This window comes from Dendrobium catenatum, unplaced genomic scaffold (assembly GCF_001605985.2).
Source record: "Dendrobium catenatum unplaced genomic scaffold, ASM160598v2 original_scaffold_96786, whole genome shotgun sequence".
NCBI lineage: Eukaryota > Viridiplantae > Streptophyta > Magnoliopsida > Asparagales > Orchidaceae > Dendrobium > Dendrobium catenatum.
This window is the reverse complement of record NW_021415225.1, coordinates 486,716-510,564: the sequence shown is the minus strand read 5'-3', so window position 1 is coordinate 510,564 and position 23,849 is coordinate 486,716. Positions and strand designations below refer to the sequence as shown.

Below are 23,849 nucleotides of genomic sequence, written 5' to 3'. Positions count from 1 at the left end.
GTTACCATATAAGAAGGAACAAATTACAGATTACTCCATGGGAAATAACTTAGGTGGGAGGGTTAACAACCCTTCGCCGCATAGATATTTAAGAAAAATTAAGAGTAGAATTGTCCAACATCCATAAATAAATGATGGATTAAGTGCACCTAAGATGAAATAGGTGGCATGGGTAGAGAGAAAAGGGTTTCCCTATCTTTAGCCTTACTACCAGACGGTATTAATGTATATTTTGGTGTCTAAGTACGTATATATAGTGTATGTATATCACTCCTATTTTGTGTCATTATCATCCATCACACTATTAATGACTTGGGAATCTATATGGGAAGAATTAAAGGTAATCCTAGAGTTGTTTCATTTCACCCAAATTCTACAACCTTCTAAATTTATTTCATGATGAAAGCTTTCATAGTCAACAATTTAATACCTATAGATGAAGAGATGACCAAACAACTTGTCAATAAAAAGTTTGAAAGGTTAGAATAAATTATAGAAGGTGGAGAAGAGAGGAGTTAGGCATAAAGACAAGACCCAAAATTATAAGAGGATGTTTACACATTATAATAGGAGAATGATTAGTAATAAAAGTGGAGATAGAATCAAAGACGTCACATTTTCTCCTAACCTTTTTGCTTCAACTACATCCTCTAGATTTTTAAATAATATTAAAGTTAATAGGCTTTGATGTTGACTAAGAGATAAAAAGTCATTATCATGAACAAAAGTTGAACATACATATCAAACAAAGGGTGGCCAATCATAAATAACCTCATATGAGTATGTAATATTATAAAGATATGTTGATGTTGCCTTGCAAATCTTATATGGACTTTGTAAACAACCAAATTTAAGCCTTAACTTCACATAAATGAGATTATTAATTGTAAGAAGAACACAAACTTTATAAGTAATATGTGAGAAACCTCTCTCTTTCTATCATTAAAGATAAACATTAGTAAGATTTTCCCAAAGTCAAGTATCAACAATATAGTCTTAAAGCCCCAACTCCATTTCATATAAATAAAGGGCTTGATAAATTTTATAAGAAGAGTACCATGAAATGTTCATTCGCCAATACCATAACCTATAAATGTATTATTCCAATATTATGCACTTAAAATGAGCTCCTAATTTGATATTATCATTATCTTCACATTATTTTCATTATAGGTACGGTAAAAGTTTTTAAGTTCTAAGCAAGTGTGAGGTTGGTAAGCCTTTTAAGTTAATGGAGTTAGCAAATAACATGTGTGTTCATATTTTCATCTCTAATAGAATGATGAGAGGGGTAGGTTTAATAGAGGAGCCCTTTGTGTAGATGAGGAGTAAAATCAATCATACCCAAATGTATAGAGAGAAGAATGACATATTCTTCCATTTGGCCTTTGCCCAAGTCAAAGAGATATAAAAGAACTCCCCCAGAGAAATGTAAGGGGTAGTAGTTGAGATGATGAAGAATAGGATCTTAAAAAGTGATAATGCAAGGAGCATAAAACCCTAGCATAGAAAGCTTGTGCTCCTTATGATGAATGAAAGAGATAATCTCAATTTTGAATTTATTTTATTAATAAAATATAGTATTTACACATCCAAATATCTCAGGGATTCGATGTAACAAAAACTAGCCAACTCAAGGCAAGTCCATAAGATAGGTAAGGTAAAGATGGTAAACTTTATGTGTTTAGACCTACTAATTATGCAACGATAGGCAAGCTTGATTAAAGATAGCCATAAGATAGTAAGAATATTTTGATGTAAGAGGATTATTTATAACAAAAACTAGCCAACTCAAGGCAAGTTTTTGATAGTAAGAATAATAACAAAAACTAGCCAACTCAAGGAAAGTCCATAAAATTACTATAATAAACAATCAAAAAAATGGTAGGATGTAAGAGGATTATTTCTAAAAAAAACTAGCCAACTCAAGGCAAGTTTTTGATAGTAAGAATAATAACAAAAACTAGCCAACTCAAGGCAAGTCCATAAAATTACTATAATAAACAGTCCAAAAAATGTAAGAGGATTATTTATAAACCTAAAAGAACTATTATTTATTTACCAATAAAAATTCATAAAAATAATGGCGAAGATCACAAAGAGATCTAGAGATCTTTAGAGTGCACTACCAGAATCATCTTAAGGGCGGAGATGCTAAAAAGATTGTTTGATTGAAGATAGCCTATAAGGGCCATATTATTAACTTAAACCCTGACATTAGAGGAACTTATTATTCAAAAAATGAAAAAGACTCCATACATGCTCCTATATAAATTAAGAAAAGGAAACCGTGAAAGGCAAACATATTCGCTAGGGAGACCATGGAAATAAGCCTCTAACAAAGTTCAAAATAGACTACCTACCATATGGTTTACTTTAGCCGGCCACATCCCTAATTAATATTAATGATGAACTAAAGTAGTGCTTATTTACCAATTTTAAAGGATTTCCCCTCTTATAATGTAAGAGGACATGCCAATGTATCTTCTTGTGCCCATGATAATACCCCCCTCGTTTGTCCACAATTTCAAAAATTTCAACTTGACATTTCACTCCTAAAGAAACAAAATGGTTTATTTCCATATCATCTCTAATTCAACAAAAGAGTTATTTTCATGTTTGATTCAGGAATCAAGTGAGTTATGCTTCTAACATTGCTTTGCATATTATGGCCTAATTTTTAATTTTTCTCTTCAAGTCAGCATGAACACTCTTAGTGTACTTGATAAAAAAATTAGAAGATTAAAAGTCAAAAATATAATTTATAACATGGTTATAGGGTGTTCAGGGGTCATCAAAATTATAAGATCTACATCTTTGAGTATTACAAACTCATTATTACCAACCTGAAAAAAAGGGATGTCATTCCCCGTATAATGATTTTACCTTTTAAAGTTGTCAAATATAACAACTTTAAAGGCTTTAGAGGGCCCAAGCTAAATGATATTTCCAATTATATGAAAGTTCTTTTTCTTTCTGAAATATAACTCTTTTTAAAATTAGGATATATGGGGTTAAATCATTGATCCTACTCATTCTCTTCTTCTTCTTGCAAAATTTTCAACTTGGCATTTCACTCCAAAATTTTCACAACTGAGTTATTTAAAGTTCTTATTTCATTCATAAATCAAGAAAATTGTGATTCTAGCACTACTTTGAGTATTGTCTCCTATTTTTTTATTATTCCTTTTAAGTCAACATCAGCACTTTCAATGCGCTTAGTAAATCATTGATCTTATTCATACTCCTATTCTTGTTGCAATAGATTCTAAAGTTACAACAGAATTGAGGAACTGTACCTTTAAATTTCTTAAGGATTTGTTGCAACTTAAATCAAACCAACTCAAGCCATCAGTAGGATAAGGGAGGCAAAGGTTATAAAACTAACAAGATTTAATTAGAATAATTTGTTGAGCGTACACCAAAGTTAAAGAACCTTACAATAACCTAATATGCCAACTCGTCATGTCGCAAAGTGAACTCAAACCTGTTCAAAAAAGACTTGCTCAAGACCAAGAGTTACTTGCTGCCTAGTTAGGAGGCCTACTTACCCTTATTTAGTAACCACTCACTCAAGACCAAAGTTAGCACACACACATCCATCCATGGTTAGTAACCTCATCAGAAAGTTGGTGACCTCATCCATAGGATAAGTGATTTCATCTATAGACCAGCAACCTCAACTGCTTAAGCATTATTTTCTACTAATAAACTACTAAGATGGTTGTCCATTTATATTTATCAATGCCTTGACTATATACATTGTAACAGCATAAACTCTTAATTATCGAGATATTATCTGATTTGGCCTAAGAGCTTCATGGTTTTTTCATGTTGGTGTAACTTCTCAGTATGTCACCCATCTGAGAATTATTTTAGGATGAGCATGCTTAACTATAGAGTTTCTTAATAAAATTTTAATCATTGCACCAAAATGTGCCTCGATGTTTTAGAGTTTGGCTTATTTTACTTAAGGGGTTTTAAAATCTCCCCCACTTAAGTAAGTGTCACCCTTGTTAGCATCTTTGTCCCAGAATCATCCATCAAGCAGATATGATTCTAGAGTTGGTCCCTGCAATTTTAGGTTATTGCTCCCATCATGTAGCACTTTGTCCCATATAAGGTTTAATAGGTTGCTCCCATGGCGTAACACTCTATCTTGTATGACTCTTAATTCTAATCTTCTAGTTGGTGTATTACTATAATACCATTTGTAACAGTTTGAACTCTTAACTATCGAGATATTGTCTACTTTGGCCTAAAAGTATTACGGTTTTGTCTAGTTGGTGTAACTTCCCATTAGGCCATCCATCACATAATTAATCCAAGATGACCATGCTTAACTGCGAAGTTTCTTAAATGAAATTTCAACCAGTACATCAAAAGGTACCACGATGTTTAAGAGCTTAGCTTCTTTTACTTAGGAGTTTCACAATCTCAACACTTAGAAAAATATCTCCCTCAACATTTTTGCAGACAAAACAAATCAATAAAGATATATTCAATTTGTAAATTTGTTGAAACAAATCAATAAGATTCAAAACCAATAAATTGATTAAAATCTATTCAAAATCTCCAAAATAATACATGCAATCAATCACGAGTTTATTCAAAATAATCATACTCCCACATATCATTCAAGCATAATATACTATGCAAATTATTAATCAATGAATTAAATGATTGAAACTTTTACCAGTGGATCCTCGAGGCACATTCTTATCCTCTTGTTGGATCAAGCTATAAACTCTAGGTCATACCGGTGGTAGTGTTGGTTTAACATACTATAAAGATCTTCTTTGACCTTCAACTACCCTTCTTCTATCTGTCCTAACATTACAAGAAAATTGTGAATTATCGACAGATTTTCCAACAAAAAATTCATATTTTTCTGACAAATTTTAAAATTTTTCGGTGGCTTTCCGGAGAAAATATTTTTTACGGTAAATCGAGCGTAGGTAAACTAATCCGTCGCAAAAAAAAAACCACCGAAAAAATATTTTCTGGTGGAAAAAGTCCATAAAATTTCTAGGTGGCCGTCCAACGGAAAAACTCCACTGGAATAACTAAAAAACATTTAAAAAATCACACGGGTAGCCTGGCCACCCCCCCCCCCTGTTGCAACTCGGGCTTTTAAGTTCATGATTTTGATGATAATAAATAATATTGTTTAATCTTTTATTTCTCCTAGTGTTTGTAGTGCATATTTGCTTCTACGTTGATTAATATTTCAGGTACACCATGCACCATTCTTTGAAGATTCAAGACTCAAGATTATATACAATTGGTTTTATTAAATGAGTCTGTAATTTTTATTTCTTGTGTCATGTCTTGTAATGATGTATATTAATTTGTTGATCATACACACATATAGAGGGAGCAAAAAATGATTTTAAATATTTTAATTTTTTTGTACATCGTACTGTACAATCTATATCGTACTGTAGGATCTAGTATAGTAGAAAATAATTAAAATATTTTATTTTCTGATAAAAAGAATATTTTTAATATAACTAATCATACTGTACAAACACCACAATGTACTGTACGATCTATTATAATTAGAAAGCCTGTCGTCCATTAAATTAGGCAAAAATTTGAATTTGAAAAGTAGTCTAATCATATTATACGATCATGATCGTACTGTACGATGTTTAAAATATTACCTAATTTAATCATATGATTATTCAATCAAAATGGCTTAATTTTGATATTTTGATTTTACGATACAAACTGGATCGTACTGTAGGATCAAAAGAGATGATCTTCGTCGTCCCAGGCTTCGTCTAGGACGAACTGCTTTTTTGAACTGTTTGTACATCACATCGTACCAGACATCGTACAGTATAAACTACAATTGAACTATTCATACAGTACTAACTGGACATCGTATAGTACTAACAGGTCAATTTCTGCACATTGTGCTGGACGATCTTGTGATCGTACTGTATGATCTTTAACGGCTGAATTGAGCTTTTTAGGGTTTTTTGAGCCCTCTATTTAAGCACTCACATAAGACTTTTGTAAGAGTCTTTGGTAGCCATTGTGTCTTTATTCTTTTAGAGAAAACTTGAAGAGAGGACTTGAAAAGGAGAGAGAAAAGGGTGGAGTTTGAGAGAGGGAGAAGAACCTTGGAGGGGATTTCAAGGGAGTGTGAAGGAGATTTCATACGGTTTCTCCGGCGAGCTTGCACCTTAGTACCATCAGATTCAAGGTTCGTCTTGAGGGAAGTTCTAGGAAGAAGAAGATCTCTTTGGTGTCAAAGGACCCGGCTCCTCCGCTGCACCAGGGAAGGTGGAAGTGATTTTGTAAGGGTTTCTCCGCCTAATTGTGGGGGCTAAAGGAGAATCACTAAAGGTTTAGTGTAATACTCGTAGGATGCCTCCGGCTAGTGGACATAAGTCATGGTTTGACCGAATGTGTTCTTTCATTTATTATTTCCGCACTTTATTTCCACATTCATTTTATTGCGATTAATATTACGTGGGTGAAATTAGAATATATCTTTTTATTGTGAATGAAATTCTCTTCCGCATAAAGTTATAAAAAGATTTTTTTTTCTTTTCATTAAAGAAGATTTTTAAATATCCTATTCACCCCCTCTCGGTGCATCTAGTAATTTCACTCCCCTACCCCCACCCCCGCGTATGCACAAGCCCGCCCGCGTAGCCTAATAACTTTTTATATTATTTAAAAATACTTTAAAATTAAATATTAAAGTTATTAATAAATTATAATTTATTATTTTAATTCTAAATTAAAATAATTTATTACATTAATACTAATTATAATAATTTATCAAATAATTAATTAAATAAATTATTTAATTTATAATTATTTAAAATGAGCTGTAAAATTATTAATTAGGAATAAATGTTTTTTCCATAAAATTTTAAATCCGCCGAAAAACCCGTCAAACACTAGAGTAAGTTAAATCATAAATGAGACAGAATATAGGGGATGCTTAAGCCACCACCATAAAGGAGGGGCTGACAAGTGTCTTTCTAGAAAATGAGGTGAAGTTCTCTATCATTAATGTCACCATGAAAGAGGAACCAAAAACGAATTTTGTTTAGATATTTAATGCAAGTCTTAAGCAAAATTGCACCTCTAATCCACTAGGTAATCGTATCATATATGATGAATTTAAGAAATTCTAGCCTCCTTATCATTCATAAAAACTTGCACCATCCAGTGATGTAGTTACTTTATCCATCAAAGGTTGGAAATTTGAATCATGGAGCTTTTTGATAGAAATAGGTAAGCCCAAATAAGGGAAGAAAATAGTCTCTCTAGCAAGATTTAGAACATAACAGATTTCTCCACAATTATTCGCGCATAGGTAAAACTAAGTTTGTAATCGCGCATAGAATCAAAATTTAAACTTAAATGGGCTGGTGCTTAGAAAGCTCTTCTTCCCTAGAAAAAAAAGCCAGAAGCAAATGATCTCTTCTACCACGTTTGAAGAAAGCATTGCAGCTGGAATGCTGCTGATCTAATGCATAATACTGTAGCATTAGTCCTTTTTTTTCTTACACTTATCACATATATATGCATGGATTGAACTGTACACTGCAATTTTACTGTTCTAGTAAATTGAACCAAACTTTTTTCCTTCATTTAGGTGGAGCGGAATCTCTTCCTTACATGAGAACAGTGTATTTTTCTATCTTATATCGATACCTGTTAATAGTACTGAGAACTTTGGGTTTAGTGACTTCGGCTCTATTTGGGGAAAAATTATTAGGTGCGGAGTGCGCATTGTTCGTACAAGTACTGGATACCTAGCAGTACCCAACGGTACCGAGTGCGGGTACCGCTAGGTACCAAATGCTTGTGCGGACGGTTCTCCCCGTCCGCACTCCGCACCTAATAATCTCTCCTGTTTGGGATGGCTTTTTTACTGATTTTTAAAACAATTTTTTAGTATCAAAATTAAAATTTTTGTATTGAAAAATTACTTTTAAAAGAGTAAGAAAATAGTTCCAAACTAAACCTTAATTTCACATTAAATGATTGATAGATAACTTAATAGTTGCCTTGGACCTATCACCTACAGTATTTGTCTATGCTTTACAGCAGTTTGAATAGATTGGTTCATGTGGTCCAAATTCTAATGGACATTTGCTTCTTTAATTATTGTCTGTGAATAAGAGTGGATGACTTCTTGTAAATGTCAATAGTTGAGTGAGGCCCTTACCAGGTTTGTTTTAATAGTATTTCTATGTTTTGGTCTTCATTTTCTAAGTGAATAGCTGGAGTTATATTCTTTTATTTTTGCAAGAATTTCTTCATAAGCTATAATTTGCTTTAATTTTATTTATTTTCATAATAATTGTTTATTTTATTAATTAGAATTATTATTACTAGAACACAATATTCTAATTCATTATTAATTTAATTTATTGTTATTCTATCATTATTTAAATTAGAAAAAGAAAATTGATCTGAATTTATTAGCTCTCAAGATTTTAACTCTTTTATCATATTTTTATAGTGGATTCTAAATAACAAAAAATTAGGATCCATCTAATTTCTACTAAAGAAACACTGGGAATCATATTTAAAGATGAGATTCAAGGTTTAATTGGGATTGTTTTCTCATTATTTTTACATCTTAGACAACGGTCATAATTTTATTTGAATATTATTTTTTTTTAATATTTTTTAAAAATTTCTTTAGTGAAAAATTATTCTCTACTAGTGAAGTTATTATGTTAATTTTTTTTTAAAAAAAATTAATATTAATGAGATTTTTATATAATTTAAATTTTTGAATATTACTTAAGTAAACATAAAAAAAAAAATTAAGCATTATATAAATACAAAGAAAATATGTGATATATATCTAAATCCCTAAAATTAAATGGCCCAAACTAAAGAAATGATGAACAGTTAAAAAATTACATGTTGCTGTAGAATTTAAATTTGGACCACACTTGATAATATTGCTAGAAATTAAGTTATTATTATTATTATTATTGATGAACTAAGCCCATTTTTAAGTTTTATTTAAGTTGACTTTCTCACTATTTTTTAAAACAGTTTTTTAGTAAAAAAAATTAATTTTTTTATTAAAAAAAAACAATTTTAAGATGTAATAAAAAAATGGTCCAAACCGAAATTTTAATTTATAATTGATTGAAACTCCATGATATAAATCATTTTCTTTATTCTTTAAAATATCTTTGTTATTCATTCTACTTTCACTTTGAAAAATAATAAAAGAAGAAAAAAACCATTTTAAGTCCCCTCCATTGCTGACCTTATTGCTCCTGACTACCACGTCATTTTTCCATTAAAGAGAAGATCAGAAGTCCTTGGAATCTACTATTGCTCAAAAACAACATTACAACAAGAGAATCAAGAAATCTCAATCTTTGGAAACTATTAAGGCTCATAAGCACGTGATGTGGCAGCTCAACTACTATTCTCCTAGCTTTCCCTATTCTCAGCTACAACGCAATTACTGCTCAATTCTCTGTTGCCTTTTTGGTTCTAATCTTGTTCCTTGTGTGAGAGGTCCCATTGCTGCTGTTTTGTTCTTTAGCTCAAGAGAGAGGGGGACAGAGATGAGAAATGGGGGGAGGGGAAAGACCGAAAGAGGAGGAGATCCATAGGAGATCGAGTACTAGAAAAAGGTGCGAGTGACTTGACCAATGGTCATCGTTTGTTATGTAGGCAGAAAAGGCTTGGAATCTAAGGGAGGCCATTGCTGTGCTTGTTGTTTGTAAATGAAAAGAATGAATGTAGATCATATAAATCATGATGAGATCATAAAATGAAATGGTTTTGTATCATTTTAAGACTATTTCATTACACTTTTTTTTTTTGCTTGGATTATTATTGTATAAATGAGATGGTGAGAGCACAAATTCTTAAACTAAACCATAATTAATATTTAATTAACTTAATAGCCAATGATTTAAAAAAAAAAAAAAACAAGTAAGTCGCCCGTTAACCCTATTTCTTTTATCTCACGTGAAGCCGCCCATTTCCCTGCCCTATTTGCAATTAATGATCTCCTTCAGTGGTGACATCGACGAAATAGGACAATCTTTCGATTGGAGGTTAGGGTTTTTTTTTTTTTTTGGTTCAAATTTTTGCCTTTAGTATTACTCTTCAATTGAGTGAATTATCTTGAAAGAATAGGGTTGCTTTAGGGGTTAGATTTATGATTTGTGTGTGGAAATGTGATTTTTTATTTTCAAAGTTTGAAGAAAAGATTGATATGAGGAAAGCATCTAGTTCTCGCTAGGAAGTTTTTTGGTAAATATAAAATGATATTATTTTGGTATATATAATATGTTGAACATATTTTTTGGTATTGTGTGAATGAGATTATTTGGTAAAATTGTAATGTGTTGAATTGATTTTTTTTGTTTTTGGTGGATGAAATTTTGTAAATGTAAATTTTTTAGATAATTTTACTTAGATTTGGTTTTGTGAAAATATGGTATATATTTAGATTTATTTAGTTAAATGCTTATATGTGTGATTCATTTATTTATCTGAGGTAAGGTTATGTTGTGTAATCATAGGTTACCACAAGCAATATTAAGTAGCACATCAATGTCTGGACGTAGTGTGTCATTTGTTCTTATGTATGGTGGGCAGTTGTATTTAGATGATAAATATTCACTAACATATGTTTGGGGGAGTTATCGGCCCTTGCAAGTGTCTGTTATGATGAACTTATACCAACTGAAGATTAGGATCCTGAAAGCCTTGAAATATGATACGTCGAAGTACACAGTGAAGTTGGTTTCTTGTTTTCCCTTAGGGAATGAGTTCATAGCTTCGCCTGTGGAGGATAATGATGTATGTCAAATGGTGTTATCGCATGAAATTGGATAGGTACTTCTACTTTATATAGAGGTTGAAGATATTAGTGCACAAGATTTAGTTGCTGAGCAATTAACATCCCAATTGCATGAGACATTTACTTTCGACGGGATGGCAAAAAGAGATTTGATGTATCCAGGTTTCGTACACCAATATGCTGAATAAGTTTTTCATCTAAATGTATATTAAATAAAATATAATTAACTGGTAAATTCACCTTTGTTAACAAAAAATGTTTATGTGATGAAGTGAACAACGAAGAAGTTTTTGCTAGGACATACCATGAACTTCTGAGAGACCATCTATCAATGTCGATGATGACTACGAAATTATGAGTTCTGGATCAAGCGATCCAACTCCTGATGTTGGTGATGATGACGTACAATGCTGTTTAGATGAAATGAATGTTGATATGAACCCAGAGATCCATAACATGATTCATCATTATTGTTACATGAATATTGGCACTGTATAAGCCATAATTATAAACAAAGAGTTTGTGAAGGCATATTCCACCATTCATGAATGGGATGAAGACGTAGCAAATAACAATGAATATGTTTCTAACCAAGTAAAGGAAGAATTTTTAATTCCAATAGAGCTGATCGAGGATATTTGTTTCAGTAAGAAAGAGCATCTTCAATTTGCATTACAGGGTTGGTCAATTATTAGTAATGTGGAATATGTCATCGTAGCTTTGCACAAACAACAAATGACAGTGGTTTGTGCTCAGAATGATAGGTCATGCATACCATGTGTTTGGTGTTTGCATGCAGGGCTGAGCAAGCGTCTCAGAGGCATATGAAAAATATCTTCCTTGAAGAACCAACATACATGAGCAACTCTGATAATTTATAAGCTACTTCATATTACCAGTATTAGAGGGCATATGGATCTCAAGCCGCGAGAGATTATAGGTCAAATTGAAGCAAAGTTCAACATAAAAGTTTTGTATATGAAAGCATAAGATGATACAAAAAACTGTGAAGATGGTGTTTGGTAGCTGGGAAGAGTCTTATCAAACCATAAATTTATTCATAGACGGTGTTGTGTGTTTGATGCGTGAAACCATCTATATGATTCAAATGTTTAAGAATCATAGATTTTAAAGATTATTTTTCTCATTTGGCCCTTTGATAAATTGGCGGACCTACTATCATCCTATTTTTTACCTTGATGGGACTTTCATGTTAGGTAAATATTGAGGCACTTTACTTACCGGTGTGGGAATTGATGCAAACAATGGATTGTACCTCACTCGCCTTTATGATATTATAGTTTGATTGTGTTAACTCATGGGTGTGGTTTCTGAGCCAAATGCATATACTCAATCAAGTTATTCAAACCCGAAATTAATTTATGCATTATATTAGATAGGCACGTTGGTTTGGTGCGTGGTTGTCGTGCATTTTTTTTCTAATGCTGCACAACGACACTATCTATGCTACCTGCGTGAGAACTTTAAGAATGCAGTTCGTTGAATAGGTGTTGTTGATGTAGATTTCCTCTTCCAGAAGATATACATGGCAGGAAACATTGATGACCCAATGTTATTTGATAGGTGCATGATATATATGATCAAGGAGAAGGATGATATTCACTAGTAGTTGGTAGAGCGTGATGTCATGTCGTGGGCTCTACCCCATGATAATGGATTTTGTTATGGAGTCATGAAAATTAATGCATCATAGTCATTTAACAGATTTCTTAAAAAATTTATGGATCTGCCCGTTCAAGCGTTGGTTATAGACATTTATTATAATTTCATGGCATTACACTTGCGAAATTATTTTGAATTTGATGCCACCACTCCCTTTGCACCAAGAGTACAATCCACACTATGAAAGCTCGAGAAGGAAGCATGTAGGTTACCAAAACCAATTCGAATCAACTTGGAAAATCGAGATATAGTGACATATTATCTCGATTTTTAGGGTTGATTTGATAGATGATAGAAATTGCATTTGTAGTTATGAGAAGAGCATTATATATCATATCTCATTTGCACACTAATGAGTTGGATTTCAATGCTCAGGCAAAGCCACCACAATTACATCTCAGAATACTATAGCTTAAATAATTACAAATTGACCTATGCTGGTCAATTTTATAACATTTTAGATCGATCTAGTTGTGCACAGCATGATCCAGCACGTGGCATATACACACTCCTCCCATCAAATTTTAGAATACATACTAGGAGACCTATAACAAATCATTTTAGGAACACAATGGACGAGTGCAGAGTTAGAAGAAATAAGCAATATATTGCATATGGCTTAGTAGGACATAATAATAAATATATGAATAAATAAATATATCTTTGTGTTTCCATATTTTTAAGAATTATATGTAATATTGTGAATATAATAATGTGCCACATGTATATTATTCTTGTGTTCATGAAAAACATTTCACAAATTGAAATGTAAGATTGATTTTGACTAAAATAATTTCAATTAAGAAATTTATATTTTATTCAAGATTAAAAAAATTCATAAGATTTTTTTGCTGGTATACCCTTATTTATTAAATATCATATAGTTTTGTAACTATTATAGAGAGAACAACATTAGTTAATCCTTATATATAGCTTTTTTCCAAATTCAATAATTTATGCCCCCACATGAAAAACATTCTTGCTCTACCCCTACCTACCCATTACTTTAATACTTTAAATGTGGACTTCTACATTAATGTATGACCAATTTTCCTAAAACTAATCCTAATAAACTTCATAACCCCACTATATATTGTGTATAGCAAGTGATAATGGCCAACTACTATAAATCACTCACACTAACAATTGGTGTCTACTGTCTACACCCACTTGTATACTCAATTTAACTGAGCTTCTCCATGTTCCAAATATCTCTCATAATGTCATATTAATTCATCACCTCAAATGGTAATAATTTATGTAACATTTCATTTAATGTTATTTGTTATAAGATTCATACTTGAGAGATCAATTATCTTTTTCTATCAGGACCCTACCATAAAGATCTTTATCTTATTAAATATATTAGTAAATTAGTATAGAGGTTGAATCATATCAGCAGTAAATAATTCTTCTCAAATTATATGTTGTAGTAGTAAGGAATTGTATAAATCAATAAATCAAAAACATCAATGAAAATTATTAAAATCTATAGCATTGCAATACAATCAAATTAGTATACATATGAGGCTCAATAATTTTATATCAGTATATAATCAATATTCTATATCATATGCTTTGTATAAGAATCATGTGTTCAGTAATAGCAAATTAGTTAATAGTGAATTAATAGTAGTAACAGTGATAGCAAATCAGTAATAATATTAGTAACAGTGTCATTATCCATAAAACTGATGACAATAGTAGTAAAATAGTACAATATCAATAAAATAGTAATCAACATAATAATAAAATAGTAAAATAAAAATGGCGCAGTAACATGTATTTCAGTAATCATGCTAAACAAGTAAGGAGCTCTAGCTTATATGGTATTTTCCTAGTAGTTAGTAATTAGTAAGTCGCTAAACATTGACTCAGTAAATAGAGTCATCACTTCATACTCGTTAGTACAGTAATAACTTTTTGTAACTCCCAATCAATAAATCACTTGAATCAGTAAAGTATAACAATACACCACAATATTTAAAGGAATGCTCATCAGTCCACCATCCTATATAGGTATAAATCAATCTTTAGCCAATGTTAGTAATTCACTAGCCTTTGATTTTTTTTCACACATTTTTTTTATCACAGTATTATAATAGTAATAGCATCTTGTTATTACCCAATAATATGTTCATTTATATTCATAATACTTGTGTTAAAAGTATGGTTATATAAAAATACCAAAAAATTTATTCTATGTAAATCATATGATACACAACAACTTTTATTTTACCCTATGAAATCACACAATTAACCAATAAAATGTCCAAAGTAATCAAAATTATAGCTTATAAAAAGTTGTGTAATCGATATTCACTAATTATGGGGAAAATATAAAAAAAATTCAATTTGGAAGAAATCAAACAATTGAAAACAAAAATAGGATAAAGGCCACCTACCTCCATCTGAACAATTTTTCTAAAAATGGCACAATGGACCTGCGATTAAAATCCCATTGTTCTCTTTCTCTGTCCTCCTTCCTATAGAATAGAAGCTTCAATGGGACGACGATGATTTCTAGCCCTATTAGACCTCCAGGCCTAGCGCCACAGCATTCTAAATCAAACATAAATTCAGATTTTTTTTCTTTTTAAATTCAATTCAAACATTCAAGTTATTACACTTGATGCTTAATCCCCTAGGGCTTTAATGAATCCTTTGTTATATTTTATTATCTTTACTCCTCTTTCCTAATACAATTTTCATATTCTCTATATAGCCACGACCTAGCTTTTCCTAATCCCAAAACTCATTCAACCTCATCTAAACTCTTTTTTTTTTTTTTTTTTTTTTTTTTTTTTTGAGTGAGTAGACAAAAAAGTATCATTACTCATCAATCACTGACCTAAAAAACCGCAAATCAACATTTGACTTTAGCAACACTTTAGAGTCTTATTGCATTAAGAAACAATTAACTATTGTATGCTTCTTTATTGAGTAGAATATATAGCACTCATAAATTCTTACATCAACAATATTTGAATTAAGAGACTAATTATAAACTACCTGATATCATTATCTCCTCACCCACAAACCTCTAATATGACAATATATCTATGATTGCATTGGTCAACAATCATGTATTCCATACTCAAATGAAACATATAAAACTTAATCATTAGTTTATGATGGATTGTATCAAATCCCAAACCACTAAAATCATCACATCAATTCTCAATACTAAATTGTGGATATTTTCACCAAGCCTTTATCCACCATCTTGGTTGCACCTCTTTTAAACAAGCTAATTAATGATCCAAGAAATATCATCATCTTTTTGGAAGGTGATAAAGGAATAAGCAAAAGCTACTGGCACTAGAGCACCTCTTCATCAAAGCAATCTCATCCCTTTACTTGGAACAAGCTCTATCACTTATAACCAATTAATATATGATTATCTATATATATCTACAAACATATGTAATTGAAAGAAGTGTAATGGAAATACACAATTGTCCCCCTTCTTCTCCATCCTCACTATTTCTTTGCAGTATACATTAAATTGACTTTCTTTCATAGTTTGAGTTCCAAATATGTGGAAGTTAATTATTTGATCAAATCATAGATTTTTCCATCGTTTATGATCAGGGGCGGAATCGGCTTTAGGAGCGGCTAAATTCATTCAATAAAATATTAAATAAAAAATAAGAAAAGTATAAGATATAATTCAAATGAAAGTCGTATATTTTATAATGCATGATGATTGAAACTAGGGGTGTCAATATTTGACACGACCCGAAAACCCGACTCGAACCCAACCCGAAAATTTCGGGTTAGGGTCAACCCGAACCCGAAACGGGTCAGGTTCGAGTTCAACATTTCAACCCGTTTCAAAAATCGGGTCGGGTTCGGGATAACCCTTTGACCCGAAATTGACCCGATTTTGACCAGAAAACCTGATTTTGACCCGACAACACGAGATTGACCCGTTTTTTGACCCAAAAAAGAGGAGATAGACCCGTTTTTGACACGAAAACTAGCAATTTTTTGTTGGGAACGGGTCACTCGGGTCGTGTATGGTTGACCCGGACCCGAAGCGGGTCGGGTTCGGGTCAGGAAAACTGACCCGTTTTCAGAAACGGGTCAGGTTCGGGTTGACCAGAATAGTGCTGGGTAAGTTTCGGGTTCGACTCGAACCCGACCCATGACCCGAAATTGACACCCCTAACAATGAAGGCAAGCTTCGCAATATATTTTATATTTTTGGATAATGTTACATTATAACTTCATTGAGAATCAAGTCAAACATTTATTACTTAATGTTCGATATTAGGAAAATTTTGAGCCAATCATCAATCATTCTACTACATAATTGATGCTTAACAAATTTTACTGTAGAAAATACTCTCTCTGCTGTGATAGTAATAATTTGTAAAGTTAATATGAAAATAATGAACTTGTAAGCAACAAGGGGATACATATTGTCTTTCTTTATCTTAAACAACTGAGTAAGAGAGAGGGTGAAACAGAGAGATTTTTTTTGGATTTAACTTAGTTCAAAGTATAAGATTTGAGAAAATGATTGCTTATCCATTGACTTATCTACTGATCTTATAAATTTGGGTTGAAGTACGAATTTATGATATACTATACAAATAAAATCATATAACAAAATTTAATAGATGCTTAAAATAAATTTATCTAACTTCTAGCTATTTAAATAGTATTTATTTGAATTCTGCAAATGAAAATTCTTATAAAATTGATGGCCGGTAGAAAGGTCTGGCATCTTTATTAAATCACATAGCACGTCTTGATCAATTCGTCAGGAGCTTTTGCTTTCAATTAATAAGTATTGAGTTTGGGACTTACGTATGTAATATGTGTATAAATTTATCTTAATTGACCTAAATATCCAAAAAAAACAAAAAAGTTTATTGAATAGATATGAAAATTTTGCACAATTGGTTCTGAAAGTACAACACACCTCACATTAGCATGATGGTTGAGAGTTTTTGCTACCAACCAAGAAGTTTTGAATTCAAATCTTACGTATGTGATTTGTATATGTGTTTGTCTTAAGTGACCTAACTGTTTTAAAAAAAAAAAGTTCACTTTAGATGAGTGGAGTAAGTTGCTTTAATACTTGGCGATTTTGAAAAATTTATTCTGTGCAGACCTCGAAGGCGTCCAGAAATCAATCAGAACGCTTCACGTCGTTTTCTTGCTCGATACTCAGTACCACTGTGTATTATATGACGTGGTACATTCTGATTAGTCTCTGAACTGTCCGGTGTCCGAACAGAATAATTTCTCGTAATTTTGGCTCTACCCTAATTTTCCCAAAAAAAAAAAAAAAATACTTGGTGATTTTCTTTGAATCTGCCAAAGCCGAATATACTGGCTCTGACAACATGAATTTAGCCACAAGTTCATTGTGCCTCAGCAACATCCATATACATTGACGCTTCTTAGGCAACTCGATTTTGGTTCAGCTTATTTCAACCAACGAGATCCGTTTATGATTTTATTAAGGCCCAATTTTCTTACTTTTTTTGCATCTTAAATAATAGTCATAATTTTTATTTAATTACTAATCTTTTATTACTTTTAAGAAATTATTTGAATCCTCTTTTTTAAAAAAATTATATTAGAAAAATACTTTTTGCAATAGTTCTCAAAGAAGTTACTTTTAACATAATAATTTTATAATTACATTTACAAAATGCTATAACCACCTCAAACCAACCAATAGGATTTATTTGAGATGACTATAATATTTTATAAAGCTGATAGCGAAAATAAATTCACTATTATAGAAAGTATCTTTTCATTTTAAATATTTTTTAGAAAATAATATAAAGTAAGGAAAAAATAATAGTTAAATAAAATCATAATTCCTATAAAATACAATAGTAAAAAGTGGTCCAAAATAAATCATAAATTCATATATATGTAAAACTATATCTGAAAATATTCATTGTGATTAGAGGCAAATCTAGAGTTGGGATCCTGAGGGCAAATCTAGAGTAGGGATCCTTATCTTATTATTTTATCACCGCATGCATCGTATATTAAGAGGATGTTTGATTGTCTAAGAAAAGAATACAGTCTAAAAAGAATACTGTGTAAAGTAAATACAATATAAAAAAAATATTTTTTTAGTTTTGATGAATGTAAAGAGTTTATGCTGATATTCTTTTTTTTTTTAAATAAAGTGATTGCAATTTAAAGTGAACAGGAGTGGTTGGAGTAGCCATAGGTGGAGGCCGGTGATGGTTGGCCGGCGGTGGCAGCTGGCATTGCCCAACAATGATGGCTGGGCGCCGTGGCGGCCATTTTAAATTTGCGCTGTATTTGAAAATCGTTCAAATCTGAAAATTTTAAAAAATATCAAAAATGAATTAAAATGAAACACACTATATTAACTTGGTTTATCTTAAATGTATTTTTCATCTAGCCAAACTTTTAAATTATCAAAACACCTATAGTTAGATTATTCTATATCCTACTTACAGCAAATCAAATAGCCCCTGAATTTGGACAAATTATTACGTCCGGTGTCCGGATTCGTCCGGACACCAGTTCAGACACATCACGTCACCAAAATACAATGGTACCTAGTGTATTTGGGTGACGTAGTGCGTCTGGATTGATGTCCGGATTCGTTCAGACACCAAATGTAATAATTTGTCCTAAATTTGAGGGAGGGACAGACAATCTAGAATAGTTTATATGAGCTATAAGACATCAACTAAATGACCCAATAATTATTTTTAAACTTAATGGAGAACCTCCACACTGTAATTTAGATAGAAAAAACGATAAACGGGGCCATAGAGTCACGTGATGGTGGAATGGGTCCATGCGATAGCAGCACTGAGAAAGGACAGGAAGAGGAGGACAATAGCACAGCTGCACAGGCTTGAAGTGTCACGTCAAAGACATTGTCACAGTGGGGCCCACTATTTTAGAATTCTATAATTTTAATTAATTAATTTTTAAATAAAGGGTTAGGTTTCAAAATATCAGACAAGTGATAAACGGGGTGGTTTCCGTTGCATTTGTAGTGTTTGTTTGATTTGTGATGCAAAGTGCAGCTGAAAAGCAAGTCTAGAGGTGTAGAGGGTTTGGGTGGATAATTTTTTTATTATTTTTTGAAATATTTTATTGCACAAAATTAAAATTTTGGTTGATTCAAGAACTTGTTTTTGAGAAAGTTATTTTAACAAATAGTAATAAATTCATCTCAAATTAAACCTAAATATTTATGGTTGTCATTCAAATGATGCGATTGGCCAATCTCATTTGAGCCTGGTTCAAAAAAATGTTAAAATTAATCTGTTTAATAAATGAGTTGGATTTAGGTCCAAAATTTCTACTTTATAGGTCAGATTCTGATTAACTCGCCAGCTCAATTTTGATGTTGCAAATGAATTTCTTCATTGCAGAGCATGGAGTAGAACTTATCGAGATCGATTGGTAGAAGGGAGTTTCGAATCATAGACTTGAAAGAATTGAAATTAGGGGGAAGGCCGTTCAAGGTATGAAGCATTATATCTTCCGGATCGATTTGTGATCCGGATGCGGTGATGTTATCCATTATGGATTTGATGCGGGTGAGGTACTGCTGCATAGGTTTATCCTTCATCTGAACATGGTACAACTCGTTCTTGAGTTGCATGACACGAGACCGACTGGTCGGCTGAAGTCGTCGTTCAAGAACAGCCCACGCTTCGCCGGCGGTGGTGGCTGTGATGATATATGGCAAAATTGGCTGAGAAACCGTAGAAAACAGCGCCGAGAGAAGATTGCTGTCAACGAGGAGCCATTGAGCGTGCTCAACAGACGTTGGATCGGCGGGAGGTTTCGTAGCACCGGTGAGGTGGCCGGCATAGCCATTAGCTGTGAATTGTTGAAGAAGTTGAACACGCCAAATTGGGTAATTTTCAGTTGTTAGGGGATGAGGAGCTAAGTTTTTGATGTTTGAGACAAGAAATTTGAGTGGCTGAGGTATGGTTATGGTCATGTGGTTGTGTTGATCGGAGGTGGAGGGGGAGGAGGAGGAGGGAGGAAGAATGTTCATTGATTCTTGATCTCCCATAGGTGCTCTGATACCATGAGAGCTGGATCAGGAAGAAGATGCAAGATCAAGAAGACGAGAGAACTAACGGTAGTGGAAGAGAACAGAGGAAAAGAGAAATATTATTATCGTGTGTAATGTATACAGTGACACAGTTTATATAGAAAAATAGAAGGCATAACCGGTAAATATAATGACGTAAATACAAAGTAGATTTATTATTCTAATACTATCTAGCCAATATTGGGTCCCATGTCTCTGTGGATAATTCTTCTTAGGCTATAATTGGGGATTTCAATTGTTGTAGATTTCAACAGGACAAGTCTGGAGGTGTCCCTCTCCCATAGTCAAAACTCTTTGAGCTCAACAATTTGGTTTTGATAATTAGTTGTTTGATTTGGCTTCTGTTAGGCCTCAATATACTTGGTTTAAGAATTAATTGGATAAACTCATTCATATAAAACTTGACATGATTTTTGTGAATTGGTAGCTGGCTTCAGAGATTCCCCGCCTCTTATTACAAAGTGGATAGCCCGTACTCTTCTGATCATTCACCAATTATTTTCTTTTTGCAACCCTCAGCTCCTAAAACTTCTATATTTCAATTCAAAAATTATTTGGTGAAGTTTCCTAGGTTCTGGAATGAGTTTATTGAGGCTTTCTCTAAATATCATGTTATGGATCATATTTCTCGCCTATATGCTAAACTCAAAAGCCTGAAAATCAAGATTAAGAGGAATATTTATCATTCTTCTTCTTTTAGTTCATCTTCTATTAATTTTGTAGAAACTTAGCAAAAGGATTGTTTTTTCTCTTTTAAACTTTTTTCCTACTAATGTAGAGCTTAATGTTCCTGCTAAGATTATCTTTCATAGTCTTTCTATTTTATACGGTTATTTGACTTCTTGGATGATTCAAAGAGGTAAAAGTCGTTCACTTTCTCAAGGTGAAGATTATTTGAAATTTCTATATGGAAAAATTAAGGGAAGGAAAAATCATAATTTTATTAGAGAGATGACAACTGATCTTGGGACTTTCAACACTCATGATGATATTTCTTCGGCTACTTTAAATCACTTGCAGTGCATTCTAACACTCCTATTTATGCTTCTGACTACTCTATTCCTACTGGAAGCACTATCCCTTATTACATATTTTCTTTATTAATGGCTCTTTTCTCTAATGAGGATATCAAATAAGTGATTTTTAATTCTCCTAAATGCTCCTCTCCCGAACTTGATGGATATATTGTTGAATTCTACTCTTCTACTTGGTATATTACTGGAAAATCTTTATGTGAGACAATACAACACTACCTTCCAAGAAAAGTGAAAGCTAAAACTATTTCTCTGATTCCAAAAAACTCTGTTGTTAGTAACAACAAAGACTATAGACCTCTCTTTGCAATTCCTTATACAAATTCATTGCAAAACATCTTACTAATAGGCATAAAGATTGCATGCCTCATGTTGTTAATAAGTCTCACTATGATTTCATAGTGAGAAAAATGTCTATTGATAATATCCTTTTAGTCGATGAGCTTCTTTTTAATTTAAAAAAGGATCTCACTCAAAATATTTGTGTTAAATTTGATATTTTCATGGCTTTGACGCAGTTTGAAGGAATTACATCTTTATTGGGCTTCATGATAAAGGAGTCCCTAATGTTTTATAGGTTGGATTAAAACTTGTATTGACAATGTTTACTTCTCTCTTTCTATCAATGACACTTTAGAAGATTTGTTAGCTCTTCTTCTAGTCTCAGACAAGGTTGCCCATTTTCTCTCTATCTTTTATGTGTTGCTATGGATGGGCTTTCTACTTTATTTAACAAGGCTGTTAATGATAGTAACTTCTTAGGAGTTCACATTGGAAATACAGTTTTCACCCACCAATGTATGTTGACGATCTCTTGGTTTTTGTTGAAGCAAATTTTAAAAATTTGTATGCATTAAATCACATTATAACTATTTTTGCTAAAATGTATGGGCTAAATATTAACTCTTCTAAGAGTTCGATTATGTTCTCTAAAACTCTAGACAAAATGCAGCTGTTTTTGCCATTCTCAATATCACTACTGAATCTATTTTTATGAATTACTTAAGGATTATTATTTCTATCAAAAGGTTAAAGGTGTCTGATTTCAAGGGGTTAGTTGCCAAAATTTTGTCTCTCGTAGATTAGTGGTAAATGAAATCCCTCTCTTTTGTTGGACGGGTTCAATACCTTAAGTTCACTATTTCTAACACAATCACCTATTGGATTTGGGGTGTTATTTTACCTAAATCTTGTTTTAAACACCTCAACAAGCTTTTGTGCTAATTTTTTATATCACAGTGATATTCGTTCCATAAAATTGCAACTAATCTCATGGAAGAACACTTGTAAGCCTAGGAAATATGGTGGATTAGGCATTCGTTATCTGGATTTTTAGCTTTTGCTTATAATTTTGTATTGATTTTGAGATGTCTCTCCACTTCGTCTCTCCTCTCCTCTTACTGTAAAGCTAAATATCTCTCTTTTCGAATTGTAACAATGTGAAAAGCTCTAAATGGCAGAGAACTATTAAAGACACTAGTGAAAGTCTGAAACATGATCTGAATTTCTATGTTAGTCCATATTCAAATTTATCTTTTTTATTGTGATCCTTGGATTAAGGAGAAATCTATTGTAGGTTTGGTGAATGAAAACATCTTTTCCTTTTACTTTGATGGTAATGATGTGCAAGATTATATTTTCAATGGAAGATGGCTCCTTCCTGTTTCTCTACATTTTTCCATTAAAGATGATATTTCTGCCATTTCAATTCTTAACACCTCTACTGCATAATTGAATTGGAAGGGCGAAGTTAAGCCTTGCATTAAAGATTATATCAATTACCTTTATTGCAACTTGCCCTCTCCTGTTTGGTCTAACATGTTATGGCATAAAAACTTCTCTCTTCGGTTTTCTATGTATAGCTGGTTAGCGTTACTGGGAGGCTTGAAAACTGTGGATAATCTTATTAAAAGAAACATTAGAGTGATTCCTAATTGTGTTCTTTGTTTGGGATGCTTTGAGAGCACGAGACGTCTATATTTTGATTGTGACTTTGTTTTTTAATTGCTATGCAGCTTCATTCCATCTTTTTCTTCTTTTTACCAAAGGCCTAATTTGCAGCAAGCTTTAAACTTTGTGGCTGACTGTGTGGACATACTTGCTACTATAAAATCGGTTTTTTATTTAGCAATTTGGGCTCTTGTTTATTATATCTGGAAGGAGAGAAATGGGAGAAGTTTTTGCAATCTCTCTTGCAGTTTATATACTGTTAAACATG

General features: G+C 32.2%; 1 protein-coding gene across 1 annotated transcript; it reads right to left on the bottom strand.

The window, feature by feature from the left end:
• Positions 1-19,865: 19,865 nt before the first annotated feature.
• Positions 19,866-20,555, bottom strand: LOC110109000. The gene has a single exon (XM_020839886.2). The coding sequence runs from the start codon at positions 20,553-20,555 to the stop codon at positions 19,866-19,868; it is 690 nt and encodes a 229-aa protein (XP_020695545.2).
• Positions 20,556-23,849: the final 3,294 nt, after the last annotated feature.

Coding starts and splice junctions, on each gene's coding strand:
- LOC110109000 (XM_020839886.2), bottom strand. CDS start 20,555: ATGGGAGATCAAGAATCAATGAACATTCTTCCTCCCTCCTCCTCCTCC.